The 26,568-nt window shown below is 35.6% G+C and overlaps 1 protein-coding gene across 1 annotated transcript in view; it reads right to left on the bottom strand.

The window, feature by feature from the left end:
* The window catches only part of KCNH7 (potassium voltage-gated channel subfamily H member 7), a 567,074-nt gene that overhangs the window by 127,015 nt on the left and 413,491 nt on the right, over positions 1–26,568 (bottom strand). The window contains exons 4-5 of the mRNA XM_078146161.1: positions 12,245–12,673; positions 113–327 (exon numbers count right to left, since the gene is read on the bottom strand). Of these exons, the coding sequence (XP_078002287.1) occupies positions 113–327; positions 12,245–12,673 (644 nt within the window). The remainder of the gene's footprint in view (positions 1–112; positions 328–12,244; positions 12,674–26,568) is intronic.

Raw genomic sequence — 26,568 nt, 5'->3', positions numbered from 1 at the left:
TTACTGCTAATCCTAATTGTGTTAGGGAGAAATATGTTTCCCACACAACAAAGTAATGCAAGAAGAGAAAGAATGAAAGCCTCAATGGAAGTTGATTGTAAAGCATACCTACCTGGGTAACTTTCTCTGTCACATTGTGTGTTCGATCTTTAACCTTGGGTGCAATAATTGTTTTCTCAGAAGATGGAGGGGATGTGTTCTTTTTTTCAGTTTTGACGTCTGAAAAATTCAAAGTAAGCTGAGGAATCTTGTTGATGGTGCTGTATTTGTTGAGATTTGAATCAGATGTGGATCCCAGTAGACTTGACTTGATATGATTAAAAGGTCCTAAAAAATCAGAAATCATTTATAGTAGGTGATATTAGGAGGGAACAGAAGAAGAAAAGAATGGTTCTAAATGATAACACTGACTAGGTATGTCCAGTACATACGTAACTCAGATAAGACTAAATTCAATGACTTAGTACCCAAATACAGGGCTTTGGGTCACTTTCTGCCATCCTGGATGCAGCATGTTTCAGGGGACAGAATTTGGCCCTGGGCCTAGACTGAGATAGAAGATGGCAAGTTTAGCTTCTTCATTAAAGTTGGAATAAAATAAAAAACCTCAACCGACTGTTACTGGTCGAATTCTGAATTCAAATGCCCTCCTGAATCTCTCATTATAATCCATGCATATCATGGATATGATTCAAGGAAGAATTTGCATATGGGAAAGATATACCAACTATGGAAATTCCAGATAAGCAACATCTGCAGGCCAGATTTGTATGCCTTTCCTCTTATTTATCCCATGACCTTTGTGCCCTGGATGCTTATTTGATGTAAGTCCCCAGTCAGAATCTGAGGAGAAGTGATAAGCTGGCTGGATACCTCACGTTTTAAGCTTTGCAAAGTGCCCCTAACAAGAGTATGTCATCTTTAAATGATGGGCTAGCTTGAAGTAGCCAAGGGTTAACAGGATGGGTTGACTACATACGAGGTAGAGGATGGGGTGTGTGTGGAATAATTGGTATCCCTTTAGTGGAGAAATCTAGCTTCTGTGTAGAATTTTTCTTTTCTTCCCTTTTTGTCATGGCTTCATCCTGATTTAAGACAAACTCCTTGAGGACTCGTGCATCTGAGAAAACTAGATAGATAATCCTGCCATCCACAGATTCTTATCTTGGGGATAAGATTTTGTAATCATGGAGGATTTATCTGAGGTGAGTGGCATATATACCTTCTCTCCCATGCCCCTTGTGCATTAAGACAAGTTGTTAGAAAATCTTGGTTCATTGCTCACTTGTTTCCTCCTCTCCAGTGTGACCAGATATACTTTCCTCTGCCACGGAACCTACTGCTCTGCTGCTTACCCAGGATGTCGCCAATGGAGTTTTCTGATGTGAAAGGCAGGCTCTCCATACCCATCATTATTTTTTCTCTAATAGCAAATAGGCAGGAAGGATTATTCAAGAATATTGCCCTAATGGTATTTAGGAGCACATACAGAATTATTATAGAATACAATATAGAATCCCATAATGTAACTAGTTTACATATATATGTATATATAAATACATACACACACACGCATACATATATGTGTGTGTGTGTGTGTATATATATATATATATATGTATATATATACATATACATACATGTGTTTGAGGATAATTCTGAGCCTGCATATCTTGCTTTATGTTACTAGCTTTTTTCTCTAAGAATCATGCCAGAACTTGGGGGATTGGAATGTATTTTAAGTATTAGTAGGTAACAGTAAAAATACTTCTTTAATTTCTAATAATTATTTGCAGATCAAGTATTTTAGACCACAATGAACAATCGATGCCATATAGGTGTGATATTAAAAAATAAAAACAGCCTGTAAACTATAAGCCTATATAAAATTTGAGTTTATAACAAAACTCAAAGGAAATCACAAGGTATTTATCTATGAAAATTTTAAGAAATTTTTAACAGATTTTAATTAAAACATTTTAAGAAATTTTAACAGAAATAAACAATTGTTTATTAAATTAAAACAATGTGTTTCTTCTTAGTTGCAACTCTTCACTTACTGAATTTCATTCATGGTGACAGCCAGGTCTGTCACTACGATGTATTCTATTGAAATATCCTGGCATATATTGCCTAGACTGTCCTAATTTGAGTATAGATTCTGACTTTTGTTTCTATTCATATGACAAGGATTGTAATAAGAGGAGAAAATGGCCCCAAAGTAATCTCATTCTTATGGTTTTTAGAGAAGTTCCCACTAAGTATTACCAATTTATTTCTATTAGATGTTATAAGCCTGGTATAGATATATTTTTATTTGTAGCTTTCTAAGGCCAAATTCAAGAATAGTAATAACTTCCATCACAACCCAAGTTGTGATATTTGTGGCTTTCACAACAATTTTTTCTTTGTGGCTAATCTCTTCTACAGCCCTCAAACTTCTAGTCCACAGCAAAAGACAATTTTGGCTACTGATAAGGATTTTGACCAGGCTTTAGGAGAGGGTGGGTGGTCCAAGAAAATGTTCTCTTTTTACTAAATAGCTTGAAATTCTTTGATGGAATGTCTATAGCTTCAGTTGTCACAGTAGCTGTCTAGCACCCACTCCTGAAAGGACAATGCTATATAGAGAGTTGTTTTATATGCGATGGGTAAAAAGGAGCATGGCACTGCCAATCTTTTCACTTTGTTTCTATAACTGATCCCAATTACCCAATCACCATAAATGAAATGGTTATGATGATAAATGAAAAACGGGATTGAGCTTTGTTATTTATTTTTTCTGTTTCCCAGACATAGACTAGAATAAAATAAGCTTCACTTTTATTGCTAAAGGTGGTTTGGCTTATCTTATTTATGGAAGATGTCTTTTCCTCAGTAGTAAATTCTGTTTGTTACTGCAGATTTTTATTCTTAGTGCCTCACATACTGATTCCTGATCATAGTCACCTACAAATTTAATTTGTTCATCAAAAATTATAGTAGGCATCCTTTGACTTTTTAAAGTGTGTCATGGAACATTTTGGCGTCTGGGAAAGCCAACATTCTCCTAAGAATAATGTTTTTAAATAATTGAAGGAAATGCTAAGAAATTAGTGAAAGTAAAGGAATATTTTTCTAATCCATGGACCCCCCAAAATCTCTCCATGGAACCCAAGTTAAAAAATTCAGATATAGGAGATGGAATGTAATATTGCTAAAATGTTAAGATACTAAACCTGATGTCTATACTTAGCTCAGGTGAAGAACTCTTGAGTTAAAGGGATTCATGGAAGCTAGCATCAAGCAAAGACTTTCTCTATAAACTAAAATGTCATTTAATCCTTTACATTGTAGCTCATTATGCTTTCTTAAAAATTAATTTTGCATTCAAATGTTTATATTCCAAAGCTTTTGAAAAATCTACAAGAGGAAATAAGCTGGCTTAGAGCATGTTTAGCCTTCAAAACTTTTCCAAAATATTAATGAGAGTATTCCTCCTATCTGAGTTTGGGTAATTTTATAACTCTCATTTCAAATATGAGAAATCTGAGGCAGAGATCACATGGCCACAAAGCAATTGGATTCAAAAGCTAGAAATCAGACATCAGAGTTTCCTACTTTTTAATTCTGTTTTCAGAAATGACTTGGTTAAGCACTGAAAAGTGACAGGCAGCCTTACTGAAAGTGATCAAGACCTATGAGGACTAAGAAGAAAATGAAAGAAAGGAGAGTCACCTGAGAAGCTGAGAAGATGAATTTAAATAAAATGAACCCCTGCCTACACGTGGCAGTAGTAAGATGAATATATACTTAGAAGACACAGGAATATGGGAGAGTCTGGTATTCTTTAAAGAGATAATTACCAGTTCAAAAGACCCAACTGCCCAATGTATTAGGAGATGTTGGAAAAAAAGAAACTTAATTAAAAAATCCAATAGCTGCATATGGTACAAAATGTCTGATGAAGTATAAAACTAAACCAGGTTCAAGGGTTTGAATACAAAGATCCAAGATACACTTAGAGAAATCAAATCTAAGGGTTTGGGTTTTTTCTTAAACCTTTAGGTTTGGTTTCTCAAACAAAACAAAACAAAACAAAAACACCCTAAAAGAACATTTAAGCTAAGGTTATTTAACTGCAATACTAAAATATTACTTAAATTCACCAGGCATTGAAGGAAGACCAACAATAATATCCTCATTGTATAAGAAAGGAAACATAGCTGAGGACATAGTGTTGCTTTAAAAAAATACAAAAAATGGATTTTTTTCTCGAGAGATAAATAAATCAAGCTAGAACAAGTATTCACATCAGCAGGTTTAAGGTGTCTCTTAGAAACATAGGGGTTTTTCTGAAGTTTATCACAGCATTATTTAGCTGGGTAGCCTTAGCAGTTGAAAGACACAAATTGGGCCTTTCCGAAAAAAGATCATGGAAAAAGAATGCCTCTAAGCATCACCTACCAATCAGATTAACACTTGGAAAGAGCCTGAAAGAAATGGTTGTGCATTTCTGATTGGATTTTATTCAGTGTATATAGTGTTTAATATATAATGTAAGCATATAAGATAAATGAAGAGCCTATACCATCGGAGAATCAGTTTGCAACTACTTAGCAGCCTTTGTGAAAAAGTCTAAACTAACCTATTTCTGAGGATAGCCATACTATTCTTAGTTAGAAAAGGTGAATGCTATAATAACTAATGGATAGGGCTTTTGTTTTTGTTCCTTATTAGAGACTTACACAAGTTTGGGAAAGGGTTATTTCATTGTTGAACATTGCACAACAATTAGGAATAATGTCTTCAAAAGGTCATAGCGGTTCAATGATAAGATATTTTATCAGTGATTCAGATAATGAATAGACAACATGGGCATTGATGATGCAGGTGCATAAAAGGAGCTGAATAATTCAAATAGGACCAGAATTAGAATAGCCTGTGACATGTTACAGAAATGGTTATAGTATCTACATAGTTACATTCAAAATTAATGAAGTAATCCTGCTTGTTTTGATAATGGTGAAGCCTTTCTTTGTAGACTATGGCTAGTTATTTTGAGGAAATGATAGCATCAAACATTTAAGTTTATTAAAGGGAATGAATGGATCTTATGAGAAAAGGTTAAGTTGGAATGATTTAACTTTAGAAGCAAAGGTTGAACACTGATTTAATAATGGCCTTTAAGTTAAAGTGTTATTACATTAAATGGCAGTGTCCAGCTAGTGGTTGAGTACACTAAGGAGACATTAAAAGCAAAGGAGATTAAATTCCAGCAAGAAGGATTTAGGTTAGTTTTGTGGGTCGGAAGATGCTCTAACAAGTTGCTAAAGAAGGCAATGGAATCACTTTATTTGGATAGCTTTAATAAAAGAATATAAACTGATCTCTTCATGGTGTTTTATATGTATCTGTCAGGCGTATTGCCTGAAAGGAAACAAATAAGATGAACCTGAAATTCTTCCAAGCCCTTACCTGATTATATCTCAGTAAATAAGGTTTCTTTATGATGCTAGGTATTTGAATAATTTAGTCACACTTGTGGGTTTTATTGATGTATAAATATCTAAATTGATATGAGGGTAGCTAGGTGGTACAGAAGGATATAGTGCTGGATTTTGAGTCAGGAAGACTTGAGTTGAAATCCAGTCTCAGACTCCTACTAGCTGTGTGCCTCTAGGCAAGTCACTAAACATTTGTTTGCCTCAGTTTACTTATATGTCAAATGGGGATAATAATAGCATCTACCTCCCAGGGTTGTTATGAGGATAAAATGAGTTAATTAATATTTGTAAGTGCTTTGTAATTCTTAAACCACTATGAAAACACTAGCTATTATTAGCTGTCATTTTAAATTATTATTAGAAGTTGTTTTCAATTATGTAATGTCTAAATCCATTTCTGGGAAGCCAGAAAAACATTTTGCAAATATGTTTTGCGATTGACAGTTGCAGCTAGCTACTTTAGGGAAAACTTGAATAACCACTTAAACCTTACCTAGCAGTTTTCAAAACTAGTGCTATGGTGATTCATCTCCAATAAATGTCAGATATAATGAGAACCTGTGTTTATATTTATCTTTCAATTAGCTTTTCACATCTTAAGATAAAAATTTATTAAAGTAAGTTTTTTTATAAAATTAAATAAAAATGTCTTATGTGATACAGCTGTAGAGAGAGCCAAAAGCTACTTGTAAAATTGCCCATTTTATTTAAAATAGGGAATGAAATTAAATAACACTGAAGAAAATTTGAAGAACAAAATGAATTAGTTGGAAAACAGAAACAACATTATGATAAAGGTCTGTGGATATTGACTATCTGAACTATTTATTCTTAAAACAATAATGAACTCATGTTTCTTTTTATTGAGGAGAAACAAGTGTCTGCAAAATTACCTGTGAGCTTATTGCTAATTAATAAACTTGTTTCAAATATAGCCCAAGATGGCAGGCACTAAAAGTTAGTACTATCTACCTATATAATGTTGATTGCAGAGTAATGCCTGAATCATAGTCAGAAAAAAAAAACACCCTTATCACCATAACTGACACTAATTGGCCTCCTTGTTGACAGTCACAGTGGATAGGCTGAGGATTAAGTTTACCATAGAGACTGAAACACCATCCCACCATTACAGGTAATCCTTTCAGCTCAAATTCTAAGGTCTTTGGATAAAATCAAAGTGGGGGAACTCTACCACGTTTTCCATTTGCTCAAAATTAGCCTTTTTGTAGTAAGGTCTTCAGTCTTCAGTGCTGTTTATCCAAAATCTTCACCAGCACTGAATGCATAGGAGTGAAAAATAAGCAAAAGTACAGAGTGTACAGAACACCACTGATATTCACAAGAAGCCAAAATAGTGACTTTTCAGCACACCAGGGATGGCTGCTTTATAAAACCTGCACATGCAACACACATGCACCAGAGAAGGAGTTCTTATTACAATACTCACAATACTTAGCCACATGCATGGTTTCACAGAGAATGACAAAACAGCTTTCAATCTGACATGAAACAATGTTGTTCTTATCTTTTGTGACACCTTGTATTTAATGGGATATGGTAGAAAGTGGACAAAACAAACTATACATTTTTAATCAAATCCAAATTCACTAGAAGGTATGGCAGAGTAGCCTTTTTTAAAAAAAAAATTGCTGTTCCAGTTAATACCAGTGATTTGAGACTAATTTTGGATGCAATTAAAAACTATTTAAAGGTGATATTGAATATCAACAAATGAATGTCATGCATGCACATTTTACTACTACAGTAAGCTTAAAACCATACCCCCTGCCATCCAGGAACGTGAAACTAGTTTTAAGGAGACAAAAGAGGAATAAATGAAGAGACGACCATGGAGCTCTGTTCCTGCCATTTATGTCTACTCAACTGTTTTGCATGTGAAACAGATCTATGTGCCTCCTTCCCAGTAGAACTAGCTGAAGTATCTTAACTCTTTCAGGTGCACCATTGTCACTTTATCCTCATACTTCTTCCAGTAAGTACTGGCTTACAGTGACTTAGTGGAGTACATTATAATGTCTCTAGTAAAACCAAGCCAAACTCCAAACTACTTCAATAACATGCCAGGCCCTATTGAGGTCCGCATGAGAATGGAATATCATACAGGTCATATGACAGGCAAGGTAACATGCCGAATAACATGGCGCTTTAAGCATCAGATAACAGAATCTATACTTGTACATTACCTTTGACATGGCGACCATTGTCTGTATTCAGCATTATAAGAATAAAGAAAAGGAGAGAAAGATAAAAAGGAGACTAAAACCTGCATTTTGTTCTTAGAATTACCATTGTAAAACATATCAAAGAAACAGAATGCAATAGAGTAGAATGTGCCATTGATTGGAATTAGCACAAATTTTTATTCTTTAACCATGCAAAAGGACAATTAATTTAAATTAAATTCATCTGATATTGTAAAGGTTCCATTTTAGAGGACATTAAAAAGTCATCCGACTTTATTTTTTCAACAATATCCATTATGCTAATATGGAGAATAGTTTCTTCAGCTGGCAATAGTGTCAGTGCAAAAATATTAATCCAGGTATGTGCTAAATTCCAACGTTTCCTGAAACAGCACATAAAAGACATGTGGGAAGAAAGATTTTATAGTACCGTACACCTTAAACTAATTTTCATTTTTGACAGTTATACTTTCTTATTAAGAATGCATTGAAAACATATATTAAGTATGCACATATCCATTTCACTCCATATTTGTGTCCAGCCATATTGAATTATTCATCTTTTAAAGAAACTGAGTAGTTTCAAAGCACCCTAGTAAATGGACTTATGTTAAGTGTTTAAGGGGCAGTGTGTTAATAGTAAGAACATATAAAATGCTAGGCTATCTCAAAATATTTATTAAATATTTTTTTTCAAAAGTCCATTGTGATTGCTTAGTATACTTGATGTCTTAATATTAAGTTCCCACTGTTCTCTAGGTGCTAAATTCAGTGTATCAAGACAATATAAATATGAAAGATTTCAGACTGCTTTCAAAACAGGGAAATCGTCCATTGATATTGTAGCATTTATTTTGTCTAAATGTCACAAAATTAGACTTGAAATAATTAGTTATTTCAACATTAGCCAAATATATCCAAGATTTTTAAAAAAATGATCAACATTTTGGCAACATCTATACTACTACTAAGCATGTGAAAAACCTGGAGATATATTTTGATTGTTTCAATTCACAAAATTGAAACAATTTCAAAAGCAAATATTCATTCTATCGAATTGTAAACCTAATATGTCTTGGACTCCAATATACAAATAGAGTTGAGGTATAACGGCCAACTCTTTTCCTTTCTTTCTGTACCACAAGTAACTGATACATAGGATAGTTAACAGAATGTGAGTATATGGATTATACAGGATGACCACTTCCATTTGAACTGTGTCCACCCAAGCTGCTCGTGTGTATTTAGAGTTCTCTTCTGAAGGTGCTTTAAATTATTTGAAAATCACTTGTTCATTTTCCCAAATCATGTCATCACTCCAAACAGAGTGAAGAGATGAAAACACCTAACCTATAAATAAAGGAGCTCTCTTGTTTTGCAAAATCAGTTATCAGAATTAAAAACCAATTAGGAGATTTAACATTTTCTATGAATTATATTAAAAGGATAAAACATTGATCCACAAAAAGGTGTCAATTCCATTTCCCTTTACAAATGAACCAGTTTCCAAAAGATTTCAAAGAATATAGTCCTATGAGGTCTGGTCAATCTTATTTTAATCTACTCTGGAGTAGCTACAAATGCTCAATAGTACAAGAACAGAATAAAATATCTATTTTTATCATTCCATTACTTCAGGAGTGATAACAAAAGAAAAACTCTTGCAAGTAAAAGATGTACCTTTGGGGAGTGATTGGGAAGTTCTGGAAGGGGTAAGGAAAGGAAAGGAAAGTATGAATGGATTTTGGAAAATCTTGGCATTGAGTTTCTGTTAGATCTGCCAAGTCTGTTTTCAAACAATGGTAATTTCCTGCTTATGCAGATATACATATGAAATATTAAATCAGTTATTAAATAGATATGTTTAAGTTATGTCAATAACTTAGCACTAATGGAGACCCCAAAGACCCAATCAAAGATTAGACTTCAATCAAATCATCTTTTTTTTTTTTTTAAAGTCTGTGGCTATGCAGTGCACGTTTGCTCAAATTGGTTGCTTCTGACACTAGGATTCTAGACAATGAATTTGACTACTATTTACCTGAATCTTTTTATTTTGTTCACTTAATTTACTAATGTGGCAAATTGATTGTGTAGTCCCTGGCTCTGTGATTGACCTGTAAAGGTTTACTATGGTTGAATTTCCAGCTTGTGTGCTATCCATAATCTTTACTTCCTCTTTCACTATTCTACAGCAGAGATGAGTAGTTTCAATGTCATTGCTGTAGGTATGGCTATTATCTTTTCCACAAATTCTTCCTTCTCTCAATTCCTGTGAAGTTGGGATTTTCTTCTCTTCTTATAATTTACTGAGGTTCCTGTCTTCTCTGGTTTTTCCATTTTACCTGGCTGTTTCAATGTTCTACCACTGTTAAACCCAGATTTGTTACAAGCCTTCTGCTCTTCTCCCTTTACTACTTGAAGGTGGAGTTGGGGGAATTTTATCTACTTAAATGATTTTATTAAAGATTTCAAGTGTTGTTTGCAGATGATTCTCAAATGGATACTCCATTACTCCAACTTTTCATTTTTTCTCCAGAATTAGATCTGTAGTTTCTTGGACTTTATTTAAATAGCTCACTAAAACTCCAAATGTGCCATGTCAAAAATGATGCAGTGATAGATTTTCTTTCCTGACCAACATAACTTTCTAATTTCCCCATTACTTGTATCCTAAGTAGTGCCCCCTCTCCCAAACCCAGGCTTGATTTTGAAAATGGAGTCATTTCAGAATCCTGTCTTCTTCCCCCATCTCCAATTTATCACTAGATTTCATTTATTCCTTACAAACTGAACAGCTCCGTTTTCCTCGCTTTTCGAAACATTCTTATACAGGCTTCTACCACTTCATGCTTGGATTGCTTTACTACTCTGCTAGATGATGAAACCACCTACAATCATTTGGAAACAGCTGATAGGATAATCTATCATTTCTGTCCTTTTCAATGTCATTCCCTTGGTCAAACAAATCTAACCTTATCAGCCTAGTATTTTTTGACTCGACCATTCTGAATTAGTGAAGAATTTGAATTTCAAACTATTTTAACAGAAAATAGTTTGAATTTTCCTAATCAGCCTAATTAGCCATGTTGGTATTTCCAGTAGAGGTACTATGTGGCCTACTTTAATTAGTATAGAAGAATTTTGTTTTCACTAGTGTGGTAAATGTATGTAAATGGACAATGATAAAATGGTTTTAGCAGTTTTTAAAATGTGTACTTAAGCTGGGCAAAACTAAACTATTATGTATAGCATTTCACTTGCTTACTAATTCTTTTTAAAATTAATTAAAATAAATTAATTAGTTCTGCTCACATAAGAATTATCATAAATTCTAAATTTGTTGAATTGGGATTAATTAGGTTTTAAGCTATTAATTTGCACTTCAGTAGGTTTTTGTTGCTGTTTCTGTTGCTATTTGTTATGCATTTGTATGCTTTCTGACTTTCCAATTAAATTATAAGCTACTTTGGGGGGGGAGCTTGATCTTTTTTATGTTTTTATGTCCCCCTAAGGTAATTAATACAGTATTCTGGACATTAGGAAATATTTCTGTCTGATTCACATTAACTCTTTTGAAAAAGTTAGAATATACCAATAATTAAAAAAAATATTCATTTTTAAAATGACTGCATTTTATCCTACTATGAAATGCAGTATAAATTATATGGCAGAAGAGTTGATAGGATTGACGTATTTAGGTCATTATGTTATTACAAACCCAGACTTTTCTAATTTGATTAAAATGTATTAATTGCTTATTATGTACAGGGTGCTGTGTTAGATGCTAGAAATGCAAAGATGAAAAAATAACTCAGTTCCTTTCATTAGGGAGATTATAATCTAATACGTGAAATCTATACCATAGGTAGAAGATAGACTAAGAAAGGGCAAAAGGAGATTTAAAATAAAGAACATTTGTCACTTTTACCCAGGGGTCTGCAGTTTAGTTATCAGAGAACGCTTCATGCAGAGGAGGCACCTAACATGAAACAGACTTAAGTAATAGGGAATACATTCTAGGTATAGAGGGTGATTTCTATTCATGGAAACAGGAGGAATAAAAAACAAAAATAGAATTATTTTCAACTATTTCATTAGTTCACTGGACTTCTTTGTAATTAATATTTATTTTAGAAATAGTTGCTTAATAGAATACCTCTATTCATTCAACCATCTTTGACCTCTTTCTTTCAGCCCAGAACATACAGTGATTTGCTAAGTGTAATAAAAATGAATTATATTGTACATCATAGTGTTTATCACCTAAGAGTGTCTTGTAATCAACATAAATTAATTAACACCATATGGGGCAGGTAGAGGATGCTTGTTGTAGTGTCGCAGAAATAAAAACACAGAAAAGTCAGGTCATCCATTTGGAGTCACAGTAGGAAGCTGTTATAGTTATCAAAGTCAACCTTAACACTTTCAAAACTCTCTATCTTTTGTCAAAGTTTTCCCTCCTAGCCTAAGGATCCAACTTCAAATAAACCAACAAGGAAGTGATCTCTTCGGATATATCAAAATATACTTAATTTTTTTAAAACATACCTTCACTTGCATGTCGGTCTCTAAATACATTCGTGGGATGGACACTGAATCCTTCTATATCATGTACTGAAGATGCCCTCCGTATACTACAAATACTTTCCTTTGATCTGGAATGAGTCAATTGGGAGCTTGACTGCAGCATGTCAGGGTAGAGTCTGTCCCATTGCTGTTTGGGAGAGGAATGATCAAGCGGCCCCGAGATATTAACCAAGGGAGAACATTTGCTAGGTTGTATCAATGCTTTTGTGTCATCTGCTTCCGAGGGACTGCAGCTTTCTTTTGTAGGGGATTTAAAGTGCTTCATGGCCACTGAGTCATCACTGTGCTTGGATGAGTCAATCACTACCACATCAGGGTCTTCTTGTGGTAAGGACTGCTTTCGGTAGGTCAGGAGCCTCAGACCAGGCAACTTGAACCCAAAAAGTTTGCCTACAGGTAAATGCAAAAAAACAAACAAACCAAAAAACATAACAGAGAATAAAAGAAATACAATGTAAGTTTTTTTTTGACATTTCTTCAAACATTTTTTCTGCGTGTGTGTGTATGTTTTAGCAAAAAACAACTGAGAATTGTTCACGTATGTCCATTCCAACAAGAAGAGTTATACATTAGTGGGTTGTTAGGTGGTTCAGTGGAGTCAGAAAGACTCATCTTCCTGAGTTCAGATCTGGTCTCAGATGCTTACTAGCTCTGGGACCTTGAGCAGGTCACTTAACTGTGTTTGCCTCACTTTCCTCATCTATAAAATGAGCTAGAGAAGGCAATGGCAAACCACTCCAGGATCTTTGCCAAGAAAAACCCAAATGGAATCATGAAGAGTCAGACACAACTGAAAAACAACTGAACAAAATAAATTAATACCTGAGCTATCCATATCTAGAACAAAGAATGCTGCTGAAGTATTCTATAAGAATGACAAGAAGTATAATTATTCCATGCAGGAGATAAAAGAGTGCATGTTTTTAAATATTAGAGTTGCCTTGTCACAAGAAAGTAAACTGTATTATATATACTATACTAAAATATGCTATGTTATTTAATTGAATACACACATCAATTTATTTCTATAGGTGCCACCTTTACTACAGGTTTTAATGAACTAGGTGGAGATAGGAGATAAAGGGGAGAGAAGAGTATTGTAAGAAGTCCAAATAAAGGGACATATAGAGGAAGGAACTAGGATAGTGGAGAAATGGTAATGAGATGAACCTGATGGAAGCTATGGAGACTTTGGGGACTATTGGGAGATTTGGTTGGATGAGGTAAGGGTTCATCTAGCGTATTAGGCCACCCTCTCTGTCACTACTTTTGGAGTTCTGCAAAGGTTTTGGACTTTATTATTTAATTAAGGAAGGAAGTAGTGTGGCCTATTTCTCCACCTGTGGAGAGGACATTGTACTTAGTATCTTTATCTTATCTTTGAAAAGATCATACAAATATACCTCAGAGTACATAATATAAATACTATAATATCAATATATTAATCATATTTATTTAATATATTACTGTGAAATAATAAATAGTATAAACAAAGAGGACAAGAAAGAAATCTGGGTAGCTGGCAGAGACTAGGGAAAGCACCCAAGCCAATATTTCCTAGTAACTCTGGTGCCCCTAAATACTGTAGATTTCCTAACCTTTTCTAAACTTTCTGAGTGTGATGGTTTGTTTTTAATTTTTTTTTTATTGTTAGGGTTGGAGCTTGACTCAGGATAGTCCCTCATAATTTAGGTTCAATATTGGAATGATGAGACACTCATCAATCACCCAAGAGTTAACAGAAAGTTTACATAACCATACCAGGAGGCTATTCAACGAGGATGGGCACTGAAGACCCCTGAGTGGAGCTCCTTTGATTAAATTTCCCATTGTGTTCCACCAGCCAAGCATCACACAGAATACCCAGACTTCCTCATGACTTGGTGACCAGGTGACCATTAAGCAATGTCAAAAGCCTGAGCTTTTTGTTTCCCGAGTCACGCAAAGCAAGCCAGCCCCAACAATGCCACTCCTTGGTCCTCTCGGCCTTCTTGGATGGGACTTGTTCAATGATCACTGAATGTTGTATTGGCAGCAATGTGGTAGAGCCAATTAGCTTGGGATTAGAATAAATGATGGGTTACAGGAGGGTTGCCTTATTTCCCTGTGCATTCCAGTGCTCAGTTTTCTCCACTGGGCTACCATGGTGCTGGGAGCCATTCTGCTATCTGTGGCAACTGAGGTTCACATCTCTGCCTACTGCCCACTGATGTCTACTGTTATTGGGATCTGCATTTGTGCTCATTGTCTCCTAGCTACCAAGCCATGGTCTGCATCTTATTCTGTTGCCCCAAGCCAGCATTACTGGGTCCCATGCCCAAGTTATAATCTAGCAACCATGCATCAGAGGGAGCACTTGGAGCTCCTTGTGGCTGTTTTGTATTCAGGTGACCAGAAATTGATATCAATAGCCTGAGCCTTAAGTCCCCCGAGCCAGTCAAATCTTAAGGATGGTCTCAATAACTTTTAAGGAAAAAAATAAATAACTATTTTAACTTTCATGGGGGCAGGAGTTAGGATATTGCTCCTACCACATCCCCACTGATAGTATGTTAGGGTGTGATCAAAAGAACTCCTGATAATTTGATGAATGTTTCAGTAGATCTGATGAGATTGTAGGTTGCAGACCTTTTTAGGAAGGAGTGTTTCCCATGGAGGTAGACATGCACTTTTGTCCTTTACCTAAGAAGAAACCGAGAACCCTTCTGATTGATCCCTAGTAACTGGGGCTGCCTCTAAGAGGGAGGATAGACTATAGTTTGAGGAGCTAACCCCTCCATGATCTATGCAATTTGACCCTTTTTGATCTCCTGAACTTTCTCTCTATTAGACTTCCAGATTGGAGCACAGCAAGGTGGTGGGTGGGATTTCTCCTACTCACCTCCCTCTCTCTACCAAAAAGGGCAAAAAGGCAATGTGCAAGAGAAGCACGTGAAAAGTGTCCTATGCTGGGGCAGCTAGGTGGCGCAGTGGATAGAGCACCAGCCCTGAAGTCAGGAGGACCTGAGTTCAAATCTGGCCTCAGACCAAACACTTGACACTTACTAGCTGTGTGACCCTGGGCAAGTCACTTAACCCCAATTGCCTAAAAAGCAAAAAAAAAAAGTGTCCTATGCTTTCCCACATTAATCTTGATGGGAGAGTTTCTGGGCTTGTCATCCTGGATCTGAGCACAGGTAAGAGATTAATGATACTGAGAATAGATACTTCCAGTCTGAGGGGTTACGTCACGGGTGATTTTTTCACTTCCTGAAAGAGAGTTCCTGAATTTGAGAGTTAGGTTCCAAATTCTTACAGGGAAAAGACTTCTTCACTGGAGTGCTTTTTGGATAAAAAGATGAATACCACAAAAGAATCACTCTTTAGTTGGAGGACTGAAGCCATGCCACGGGGTGGATCAAGAAGACTAGATCTTATGAAACTAGCTATTGTGAGTTGCTCAGATGATCCAGGTCTGAGTTAAATGGGGACTATCTTTTTCAGCAGTACCTCAAAGTGTCTATCTTTCAGAAAGATGCTAATGAGTTTAATGGGCTATTTGAAGGTTCTACGTTTCATGTGTTTGTTTGTGAACATCTATGTCATTACAGTCATTTATTTTCTGTAGTGAGTGAAATAAAAGTTATTCCTTTACTCAATTGTAAAATTAGAAGATTGGACTAGACGGCATCGATGGTCTTTTCTATCTCTAATCCTATGTTTCTTTGGTCCTGTGAACCTTCAATAGCCATATTTTATATACTGAGTGCCTACATAGAAGTTGGAGAGCTTATCATTCATTTTTAGGGAAAACATAGACATGCTTAAGCTTTATTTTAGTGACTTTCTCTTTAAAACCAGATGGGGACATTAACTCCAAATATTTTCGACACTGCCCCCCACCAAGGTCAAGAACTCAGGATCCAATGCTGGATCTCCAATAACTCTAGGAGATGGGCATCAATAGTAACTTACTAGTATCTATTGATTGAGAAAACTGATGACAAAAGGCATTATAAATGAACACTTTTAAATGAATTTGCATTTCATTAATTACAACAGGGACAATACGAGGTGTACCATGGGATAGTGGACATTGAGTACTGGGCTTAAATGCAGGAAGACCTACTTTTGAGATATACTAGCTACAATGTCCATGGATAAATTATTTATCATTTAAACTCACAGATTTCAGGCAACTCTCTAAGACAGGAATTCTAAAACTGGGGCCATGAGCTTGTTTTTAAAAATATTTTTCATCCATATTTCAATATAACTGGTTTCCTTTGTAATCTTACGCATTTTTTAATGTCTTTGCAAACATTTTTCTGAGAAGGGTCCATAGGCTTCCCCAGACTACCAAGGGAGCCATGACACAAAAAAGGTGAAGAACCCTTGGACTAGAGGATTTCTTATGACTCTTCAATGTCTAAATTTATGATATTAAGTTTTCCATTTTCCTAGCCAACATTCTGGTCCCTCAAGTCTAAATTGTTACAAAAGCCTCCTATTTGATAAATACACTTCCAGCCTTTCTCCTTTTCCATCTAACTTAAAAGATAATTGCCAGAAAATATTCATTAAACTCCATTTTAATTATTTTGATCAACTTGGATAAAATCAAAACTTTTCAATTTTCAGGATCCTTCTTTCTTGAGTTAACTGTATTTATTCCACTTTACCTATTGTCATACTCAAGAACGGTCTTGTTACTCCAGTCAGACCTGCTTGGTCTCACTTTTATGCACGTGGTTTATCACACTATTCTTTCTCTGGATGGAACGGTTGTTTCCATCATAGCAACTCATATTCCTTTCTTTAAGACCTGGTTAAGACTCAGCTGCTCTAGTATCTAACACTTAAATTTTATAATTATTAAATGTATACTACTTGTGTTACGTTGCTATGCTACATCCTTAGTCCTCTGGTTATTTCATTTATGCATGATTTCTCCAACTCTATTATTATCATTATTATAACTTGAGGAAGAAGCTACATTTTCTGTTTTTATTTTTTTTTATTTTTCAAGTGCTCTACAGGATCTAATCCTATGTTATTATGTAGTCAATGGATTCTCTGTAAACATACGTTGAAATTAAATTTGCTGGGAGCCTATGAAGCTCAGTACGTACTCAATTCATATTAGAAAGAAAAAGCAGACCTTTTCATCATTCTGATACCCTTAGTTTGTGATACCCTCCAGGAATGTGAAATATTAGGGGCAAATTTTCCTAAAATTAGAAATTTACACATTTACTAATATATGATATGTATGTCCACATAGGTTGTCCAAATGTATAGATGTAGCTTGTGTGTGGCCTGGATAGATAGGATCTGACACCTGGCCTGCCTCTTCATCGAGGAAGACAGCCAAGGGCAGTGTTTATACTGCCTGCATACTGGCTGGGGTAGAAGGGACAGGCAGCCCAGGAGCACAGAGAAGCTGGATTCTTTATACTTTAGTCTCCTAAAGAGTATTGGGATGGGCTTATACCCATCTATCCTCTTCATATGTCTCTGTTCTAGGGGTTCAGGTCGAATTCAGAAGTAAAACCACTTTGCTTGTTGCTCTTAAGGGGCAAGGTAGATTTTAGCTTCTACTTATCAGCTTAGCTGTTTCCTACAAAACATTGGTTTATAAAAAAGACCACCAAAATAGAGACTATCAAGTAAACCAATTTATTCAAGTCAAAACACCAAATAGAAATCAGAGAAGTCCTACTGATTAGAATATGCCAGAAATTATACAGAGGGAATGGATGCTTTGGCTAGGGGCAAGAAAGTATCTCAATTTAAACCAAGAGAGAGGGTCCAATCTTGCCTAAGGAGGTCCATTCTAGCAGTTTCTAGGGAGGTAAGTTAGAAATCACAGACATGTTGATGTGACTGTTGACTCTTTCAAGAAGTCTCTGGAATCACGTGTCTCTTAAAAAAACAACAATGAAAAAACAAAAAACAACAACAAAACAACTCTGGACCCAACTCGGTAAATCCTTTATGTGTTGGACGTTAAAGTAATGCATTGTTGCATCCTGCTCAGCATTTTCTTTGCCAATTACAAATCACATATCCCTTCATACTCTTGGGCAGCTAGGTGGTACAGTGGGTAGAGTGCTGAGCCTGGACACCCTTACTAGCTGTGTGACCCTTGGTAAATCACTTAACCCTGTTTGCCTCAGTTTTCTCACCTATAAAACAAGTTGGAGAAGGAAATGGCAAACCACTCCAATATTTCTGCCAAGAAAACCCCAAATGGGATCATGACTGAAAATGACTAAACAACAACATCCTTTACATCCAGTATGCGGCACAGGGATGACCTCCTGCCTTGCTTGGGTAGGAGCCTGGTCACACAAAAATCCACTGTTTCCTGAGGATTGGGGGTCAAATGGGTCTGGTTACATCTATATCACAGATGATATACCCGTTCTAAAACAAATTGGTCCTTCCATTATTACTTTTCTTTCTTTCTTTTCCCTGGAGAGGGGGGATTATTCCTGCTCTGATTGAAGATACAGCCTGGGAGTGTTTTGAAACAGTGCATTTCAGTGGGGTTCTTGTACAATAAAGAATTTGGAATAGTTACTGTTAAATAGGCTATTTTATTTTTCTATTCAAATGCTACACTTTCATCACTAACCTTTTTATTTGTGATCTAACAGCTAAGTTCTGGGATTAGTTGAAGTAGAATGTACCTATTTTATTAAAAAATAAAGATGCCAAAGGATACCACCCCCACCCCACCAAGTGTATTCACCAATAAGCCACAGAGAAACAGGATGTAGACAATAGCTGAAGGTGCCCATTTCCAATCTCTACAAACAGTACAAAACAGTAGCACATCATGGCAGGTATTTAGGAAAGTGCTCTTATGTATTTCTCCTAACAAATTGCATATACTTGAGTCAATTGCCCACAGTTAAAACTTAGTGAACTGCAGCAAAATCATTTGATAAGTTGTTTTTTTAAATGCATATGAAATTGAATTCTAAAGCAGTTTATAGATAATTTCAGCAAACTTATTACTACATACCCATGGTCAGATGCCTGCTATTATTCATTTGTCATCAATTACATTATACCCCTTTTAAAAGGCATTTGTAAGATTTCCTTGAATCAACTGCTATACAAGGCTTTTAGCCTGCTCCCCTAGTTTAGTCATATTTATGATGTTACAGATGGGCTTTTCTGCATCACTGAGCTAATATGACCATGTTAGATGGCATTACTGATTTAGCTGTCTAGCTTCAGTTCATCTGGAAAGAATATACAATGCGAATTTTGCTCATTGCTCGCACTTTCAGGCATGAAATAGAAAACATAGATGAGTATTATCTTTCTCCTTTAAAGTTACATGGTAAGAAATAGTGACAAGGTAAGTCCTTTTATCCTGGAATGCTTTTTTTTTTTTAAGGGTGGAACCATCAGTGTTTGGATCTCTGTGATCCAGAGTTTTTATTGAAATGTTCAATTTAAAAAAAGAAAACAAACATTTATTAGGTATCTATGATATAAGAGGCGCTGTGCTAAGCACTTTACAAATATTATCTCTTTTGATCTTCACAACCACCCTAAGAGTTAGGCTTTATAATTATCTCCATTTTATATTTGAGGAAATTGAAGCAGACAGAATTAAATGACTTGTCCAGGTTCACACAGTTAGTTATTATTTGAGGCTGGATTTGAACTCAGATATTTCTGCCTCCAGGCCCAATACTCTATCCATTGTGCATATCCATTGGCTCTAGCATTGAATCTGTTGTTCACTTGTTTTCTGTTGTGTCTGACTTTTTGTGACCCCATTTGGAGTTTCCGTGGCAAAGATATTAAAGTAGTTCACAGTTTCCTTTTCTAGCCCATTTTACAGAGGAGGAAACTGAGGCAAATGGGGTTAAGTGACATTTTCAGGCTCATAAAACTAATATGTGTAGGAGGTCAGACTTAAACTCAGGAAGATGAGCCTTCTTAACTCTGACCTGGTGCTCTAGACACTGTGCCACCATTGAGTCTGTAAAGATAGCGAAAATTGAAATTGGATTTTATATACTTCCACTCTTTTCATGTAAAATTACAAAAGTCACTTGGCAGTCAACACTATTTTTTCAATCACACTCTTCTGCTCACGTAAGGTACAGGGGTATTATGAAAAATAGTCATTCTTTGTAATTCACGTACCACAGCTATTACTTCCTCAAAGTATGAAACACATCTTGAATCTTTGTATAGCCCGGCATAGGCCAATTCTAGCCCTTTCTTATTCTACCCTCATTAGATTATAGGATCATTGCAGTAAGGGACCTTTGAGGCCATCTAAGTAAAACCTCTTTATTTTATAGAGGGGAACTCTGAGGCCAAGAGACATAAAGTGACTTGTTCGTAGTGGTATGTAGCAGAATCCTCTTTTCCTAGGAGTCTTAAGAATCTTCTCTATCTAATTTCTTTTTTGAAGGGGCAAACAATAAAATCCTCAGTATGTACAAAAAAAATCTAGAGCACAGGGAAGGTCATATATTCATAAATTTATAGACTTATTTATAGATTTATAGGTATAGATATTTGTGGATATAATTTTATAAATACATATGTAAATTTATAAATATAATTTTTTTCATCTAGTCCAACACTCCCTCATTTTACAGATGAGAAAACTGAAGCCTAGAGATATTGAGGGCTACATAGGCACCAGTCGGCAGGGCTGGGATTTGAGCCACGTTCCTTTCACACTAAAAACAATGCTCTTTTCTCCATACCCACATGAAGTCATACAGTAAATTAAGGATGAAGTCAGAAGCAGACCTAAAGTTTCTCAAATTTTAAGCCAATGCTTTTGCTCCTAAGACTATGTGCTGCTGCTGTTGCTTGGCTCATCAATAAAGCACTTACCCTCATATCATTATGTCACATTGTCTAGTAAATGTACAACCTCAGAGACTGTGACTATATTTCTGGTGCTCATTAAAATTTAAATAATACCAAGAGCATTTTCTTCCCTACCTTCTATGGTAATAGGCTTTAGAGAATGGCTTTGCTAACCACTTGCCCAAATTATATGACCTCAGCTGACTGTACTGTTTTGATTTCAATAAATAGTTTTCTAAAGTCCTTGACTTCATAGGCTGCATAAAAACGATCTTTTCCATTTTCTTAAATTGTCCTTCTACCTAGTTTACAGTGGTGTGCTGGTGAAGTTTAGTGACTGGATCTTCAGAAACTGAAAAACAAAACAAAACAAAAAACAAACCCCTGAAACATGTACCCAGCATACACTTTTAAGCTGAATTGGCATTATTGATATTTTCTCTATTTTCTGATGGCTCAAGGTTGTCTTATAAAGATTGATGATGGTGGTGGTGATGATGATAATTATAGCTAACATTTTTATGATGTTTACTATGTGTCAGGCACAGTGCTAGGTATCTTATAAATACTATCTCATTAGATCCTCACAACAATCCTGAGAGGGAGGTGCTATTATTATTTTAATTTTACAAAAGAGGAAATTGAGGCAAACATGTTTAAGTGACTTGCCCAGTATCACACAGCTAGCAAGTGTCTGAAGTTACATTTGAACTCAGAGTATTATAATAAATAACACATTCATTATATCTAGACAATCAATAAGATAATAAATCAAGGCCTGATTTGTAGCTTTGCTTCTTCCCAAGGGGTAGATGCTCACACTGAAAATCTAGCCATCTGCTCAAGAGAGCCCCTTCAAGCTGGCTCCAGCATACCTTTGCCTTTGTATCCATCATAGCTCTGCTGCTCATTTCTAAGGTAGTGAGCCCAGAGGTAGGACTTTACTAGGTATCAGTTGGGATCCTTTGCTGTAAAATGATCAAGTGCCATCCAAGTGGAATGAGTACCAACTTGGGAGTCAGGATACCTGGATTCTATTTCTGGCCCCACCAGTAACCATAGGTGTGCCTTTGGATAAATTATCTATGATTATGATTATGTGGCTGTGAGACTAGATTATCTCTGGAAATCTATGGTTAATTTACATCAAGTTCACAGATATTAGAAAGAAACCAATTGATCAATTGAAAAACATTTATTAAACATCTGCTATGTTCCAAGCTCTATGCTAACTACTTTGGTGATGACAGGATAATTGTCTATTTTTTCCTTATTCTGTTGATTGTGTTCATCTTTAAAACATATATATTGTCAAAGTCTTTAGAGAAGGAATTACATGTGGTTACCCGTAGGTTATGAGCGAACTCAGTTATTCAAATCATTACAAAGACTTGTCCCCTCTCTCCCTCTCACTCTACCTGCATCCTTTCCCCACCATGGATGCCATAAAGGTAAGAAAACTTGGGTTTTGCTTAACAAGGAGTAAGGAAAAAGTTTTCTTTTCACTCAAACATGTTTATTTCCAGAAACAAATGGATTAATATGTTAATATGTATTGACAAACACCTTGTACTTCACCTTACTTGTTGACACTGTCATCATGGTAAAAGCATATCCTGGAATTTTAGAGATGAAAGGGATCTCAGAGGCTAACCATTCCCCCAAAAGAATTCCCTGTACAAAATATAAAATACCTAACAATTGGTTATCAAGTCTGTACTTGAAGATCTCTAGTGAGGTCTTCAGACTACTACTTTTCAAGGCAGCCCCATTACCCTTTTGTATAGCTAAAACACTTAGCACGATTCTTGACACAAAGTAAGAATTTACTGACTAATTGGTATAGTACATAAAGTGTTGGATTTGGAGTCAGGAAGATCTGAGTTCAAAACTCCCCTAAGACATTTATTAGAAATGTGATATTGGGAAAGTCATTTAACCATATTTGGCTTCAGTTTCTCACATAGAAAATGGAGATACAGCACCCGCATAATAAGGTTGTCGTGAAAATCAAATAAGTTAATGCATGGTGAAGTACTTCGCAAATCTCAAAGCGTCATATAAATGTTACCTATTATTATTATAAACAAATAAAGGTAAGAATAATATTCCTATTTTCTGATGGCTCAAGGCTCAAGGTTGCCTTATAAAGATTGGTGATGATGATGATGATGATGATGATGATTATAGCTAACATTTTTATAATGCTTACTATGTGTCAAGCAGGGTGCTAAGCGTCTTATAAATATTATCTCTCTAGATCCTCACAACAACCCTGACAGGGAGGTGCTATTATTATCTTCATTTTACAAAAGAGGAAACTGAGGCAAACAGGGTTAAATGACTTGCCCAGTGTCACACAGTTAGTAAGTGTCTGAAGTCACATTTGAATTCAGGTATTCCTGACTCTAGTACCAGCACTCAGTCCATTGTGCTATCTACTAGCCTCTAGCTGGTGATCTCTAAGCTTGTGATTTTAATTTGCATTCTATAGGGATACTTTTGGTTGTGGTTCCTATTTAGCTGTATAAATGCTAGTTCCTACACTAAGGTCTTCAGATTTCTCTAGGCAGCTTCATGGTAGACTCTGACCTAGGGCTCAGGGAAAAGCTATCAAATTTTCCTCATAACTCTGTCCTGCAACCAGACACCAAAATAAGTCTTATGAATCTAGTTGTCTGCTTCTCTTTCTGTATCATCCTGTGAATACAGAGGATTGGACATTGATTGTCTCATTGGCTGGTAGAGCAATGCGGAGCCTGTGCTTTCTTTCTTGAATGGTGGTGTGAAATAATTACGATTGGTGATCCAACCCTTCTTATACATTGGGCTAATCACTGGGGTCCAGGGTGACCTTGAAGACACCTCTACCCAGGGGTATGGTCATAAATATTAAAAATTTGGTGCTTCCCCTCCAAAAATGTATCCACCATACACTTTTGAGTTTAATATGAATTACTGACATTGTCTTCATTACTTTCTTAACTCTAGGCAATTAAAATAACAACAAATCAAGCCCTAATTTGTAGTGTTTGCTGATTTCCAAAAATGCTCACATTAAAAACTTAACAACCTGCTTGTGAGAGCCTCTTTGAGCTGGCTGTAACATACCCCTGCCTCCAACCTTATTTTTTCCTTCCTCTCCGCTCCCCTCCCCTATGCAACAATCTATTTGTAAGTACATTCTGACTCTTCATTTCTTATAAGCTTAGTGGGTTCTCTCAAACTTCAGCTGACCATCTATCTACAATAAATCCACAAACATATCTATAATATTCAAAGCAGAAGAGTTAAGGGCAAGTAATAAAAGTCAAATTACAATAAAAATGAAAAGATATAATTCTTTCCATGAATATCTTTCTTTCCTGAGGATAATGTGTGATACTTTTGTTCCTGAAAAGCATCATGACTCCTGTTTCTATGTCAAATTCAATCTTTTACAAAAAACAAAACATGATGGTGGTAAACATTAATTATATGACAAAACCCTTAATTAAATCTCATATAAATAATAGATTGTTTCTAAAGTAATGTCCTCTGTGTGGTTAAAAACTCCTCATTAGTACTGCAGCTCTTCATCTTTGAATTAAAGAATAACTTTCAGCTCCAGTGGAGAACACTAAAAATATTATGAACATCCTTTCTATATATCATTTCTATAGAAAGTTCCCTTTTTAAAAAAATCTGTATGGAACTCTACACTTGAGGTAATAATATAGATAATTCAGGTAAAATATACTTTAGAACTATTCAGAAAATTGAGCTTATTAATAACAATAACCTCATTATTATCATTATTTCTATTAGTTTTTATCCAGATAACTGCCTCAATCTCAGCTATATTAGCATTTAAAGACTAGGCTTTAGTTGCAGCTTTTAGAATGATCAACTAATGAAGTACTTACTGTGAGACACTGTGCTAGGCCCTGGGAATACAAGGAACTTATATTCTATCAGGGAGACAGTATGTACACATTTAAGTGTATTCAAAATATATGTGAAGCAATCACAAAGTACTTCTTTGGGTGGAAAGGTAATAGTGGGAGGAATGAAGAAAAGCCTCAGTTAGCAGGAGACATTTCAACTGAGCTTTGAAGGAAACTAGCTAGGGATTCTGTGCAGCAGATAATAATTATTTTAGCAAAAAAAAAAAAGGAAATTCTCTGGATTCAGTGAAAGGGTGATCGTGGGTAGTAACATTAATTGCTGTTAGAGAATGAGTAGTAACATTACCAGCTTATGGCACTTTAATTTATATCTGGTTACTGTATAGCTTAAGCAAAAACTATACTTCTGGCAATGTCTGTAAGAATTAAAAATTAGCATACATAGAGTTTTTAATGCTCTACAATGTTTAATTATTGCCTTATATTTTTCATAACTGTAGCCCAATGTCTCTGCTTGAATTGTTTGCCTTTGGCCTGATGAGGGGTGGGAAGAAGAGAGAGAGAGAGAGGGAGAAGAGGAGAGAGAGAGAACGATGAAGAGAGAGAGAAAGAGAGAGAGAGAGAGAGAGAGAGAGAGAGAGAGAGAGAGAGAGAGAGAGAGAGATTGATTATCTGGCAGAGCAATTTCTGATGATGCTATTATATGAGCCCTACAATGTGTGATTGAGCAAATGGGGTCCTTTGTTAGTGTGGCTTGAGTGTTGCCCTCTTTATGCCCACAGGAAGCTGTGTCAATTATGTGGTGATTATATAAAAATTAGCTGAGTTTAATCCGAATTGGCCACCAGGAGGCTCCTTACTTGAGCTACCAACTCAGAACTTGTCAGTTACTCTAGCAGACATTTTAGACGGATGGTCCTTTCCTAAGCACCTGCAGTATTTCCTCAAACCACCAGAAAGCACTAAGCATGTTAATCTTTAGGTTTCACCCCCTTTAAGGTGAGCCCATGAATCCAAATGCATTTGGTCTAGTCCTCATTTAATCTAGGGCATACATACATACATACATACATACATACATACACACACATACATATACACATACATGCATACAATATACATTTTTAATATGTACACACATAAAGACATATATGTATATGTCTATACACATCTATACATATACACACATACATATTTGTATATATACACATACGTATTTGTATATACACATGCATATTTGTATACACATATGCATATTTGTATATACACATACACACCAAACAAATTCATGGACTTCAGGTTAAGAACCCTCTGATCTAGGGGATGGAGTGGGATTTTCCTCAACAAACTAAAACATTAAATCAGTTGTCTATACCTAGCACTTTCTCAGGTTAATTCTCAATACATTTGTGATTCAGAGGCTTAGCCTACTCTGATAACATAGTTTATTGTTCATAGAATAAAAACAAAAAGGAAACTAGACCAGAATCCTCTATGGAATTATTTGCCTTCAATCATTTTCTAGTCCTTCTACTGTTTCCTTCTTAGATCTTTGGGTTG

Source organism: Phascolarctos cinereus, unplaced genomic scaffold, assembly GCF_003287225.1.
Source record: "Phascolarctos cinereus isolate Bilbo 61053 unplaced genomic scaffold, phaCin_HiC Scaffold_726;HRSCAF=1367, whole genome shotgun sequence".
NCBI lineage: Eukaryota > Metazoa > Chordata > Mammalia > Diprotodontia > Phascolarctidae > Phascolarctos > Phascolarctos cinereus.
The sequence above is the reverse complement of the archived record's forward strand: the minus strand, read 5'-3'. Positions and strand labels throughout refer to the sequence as shown.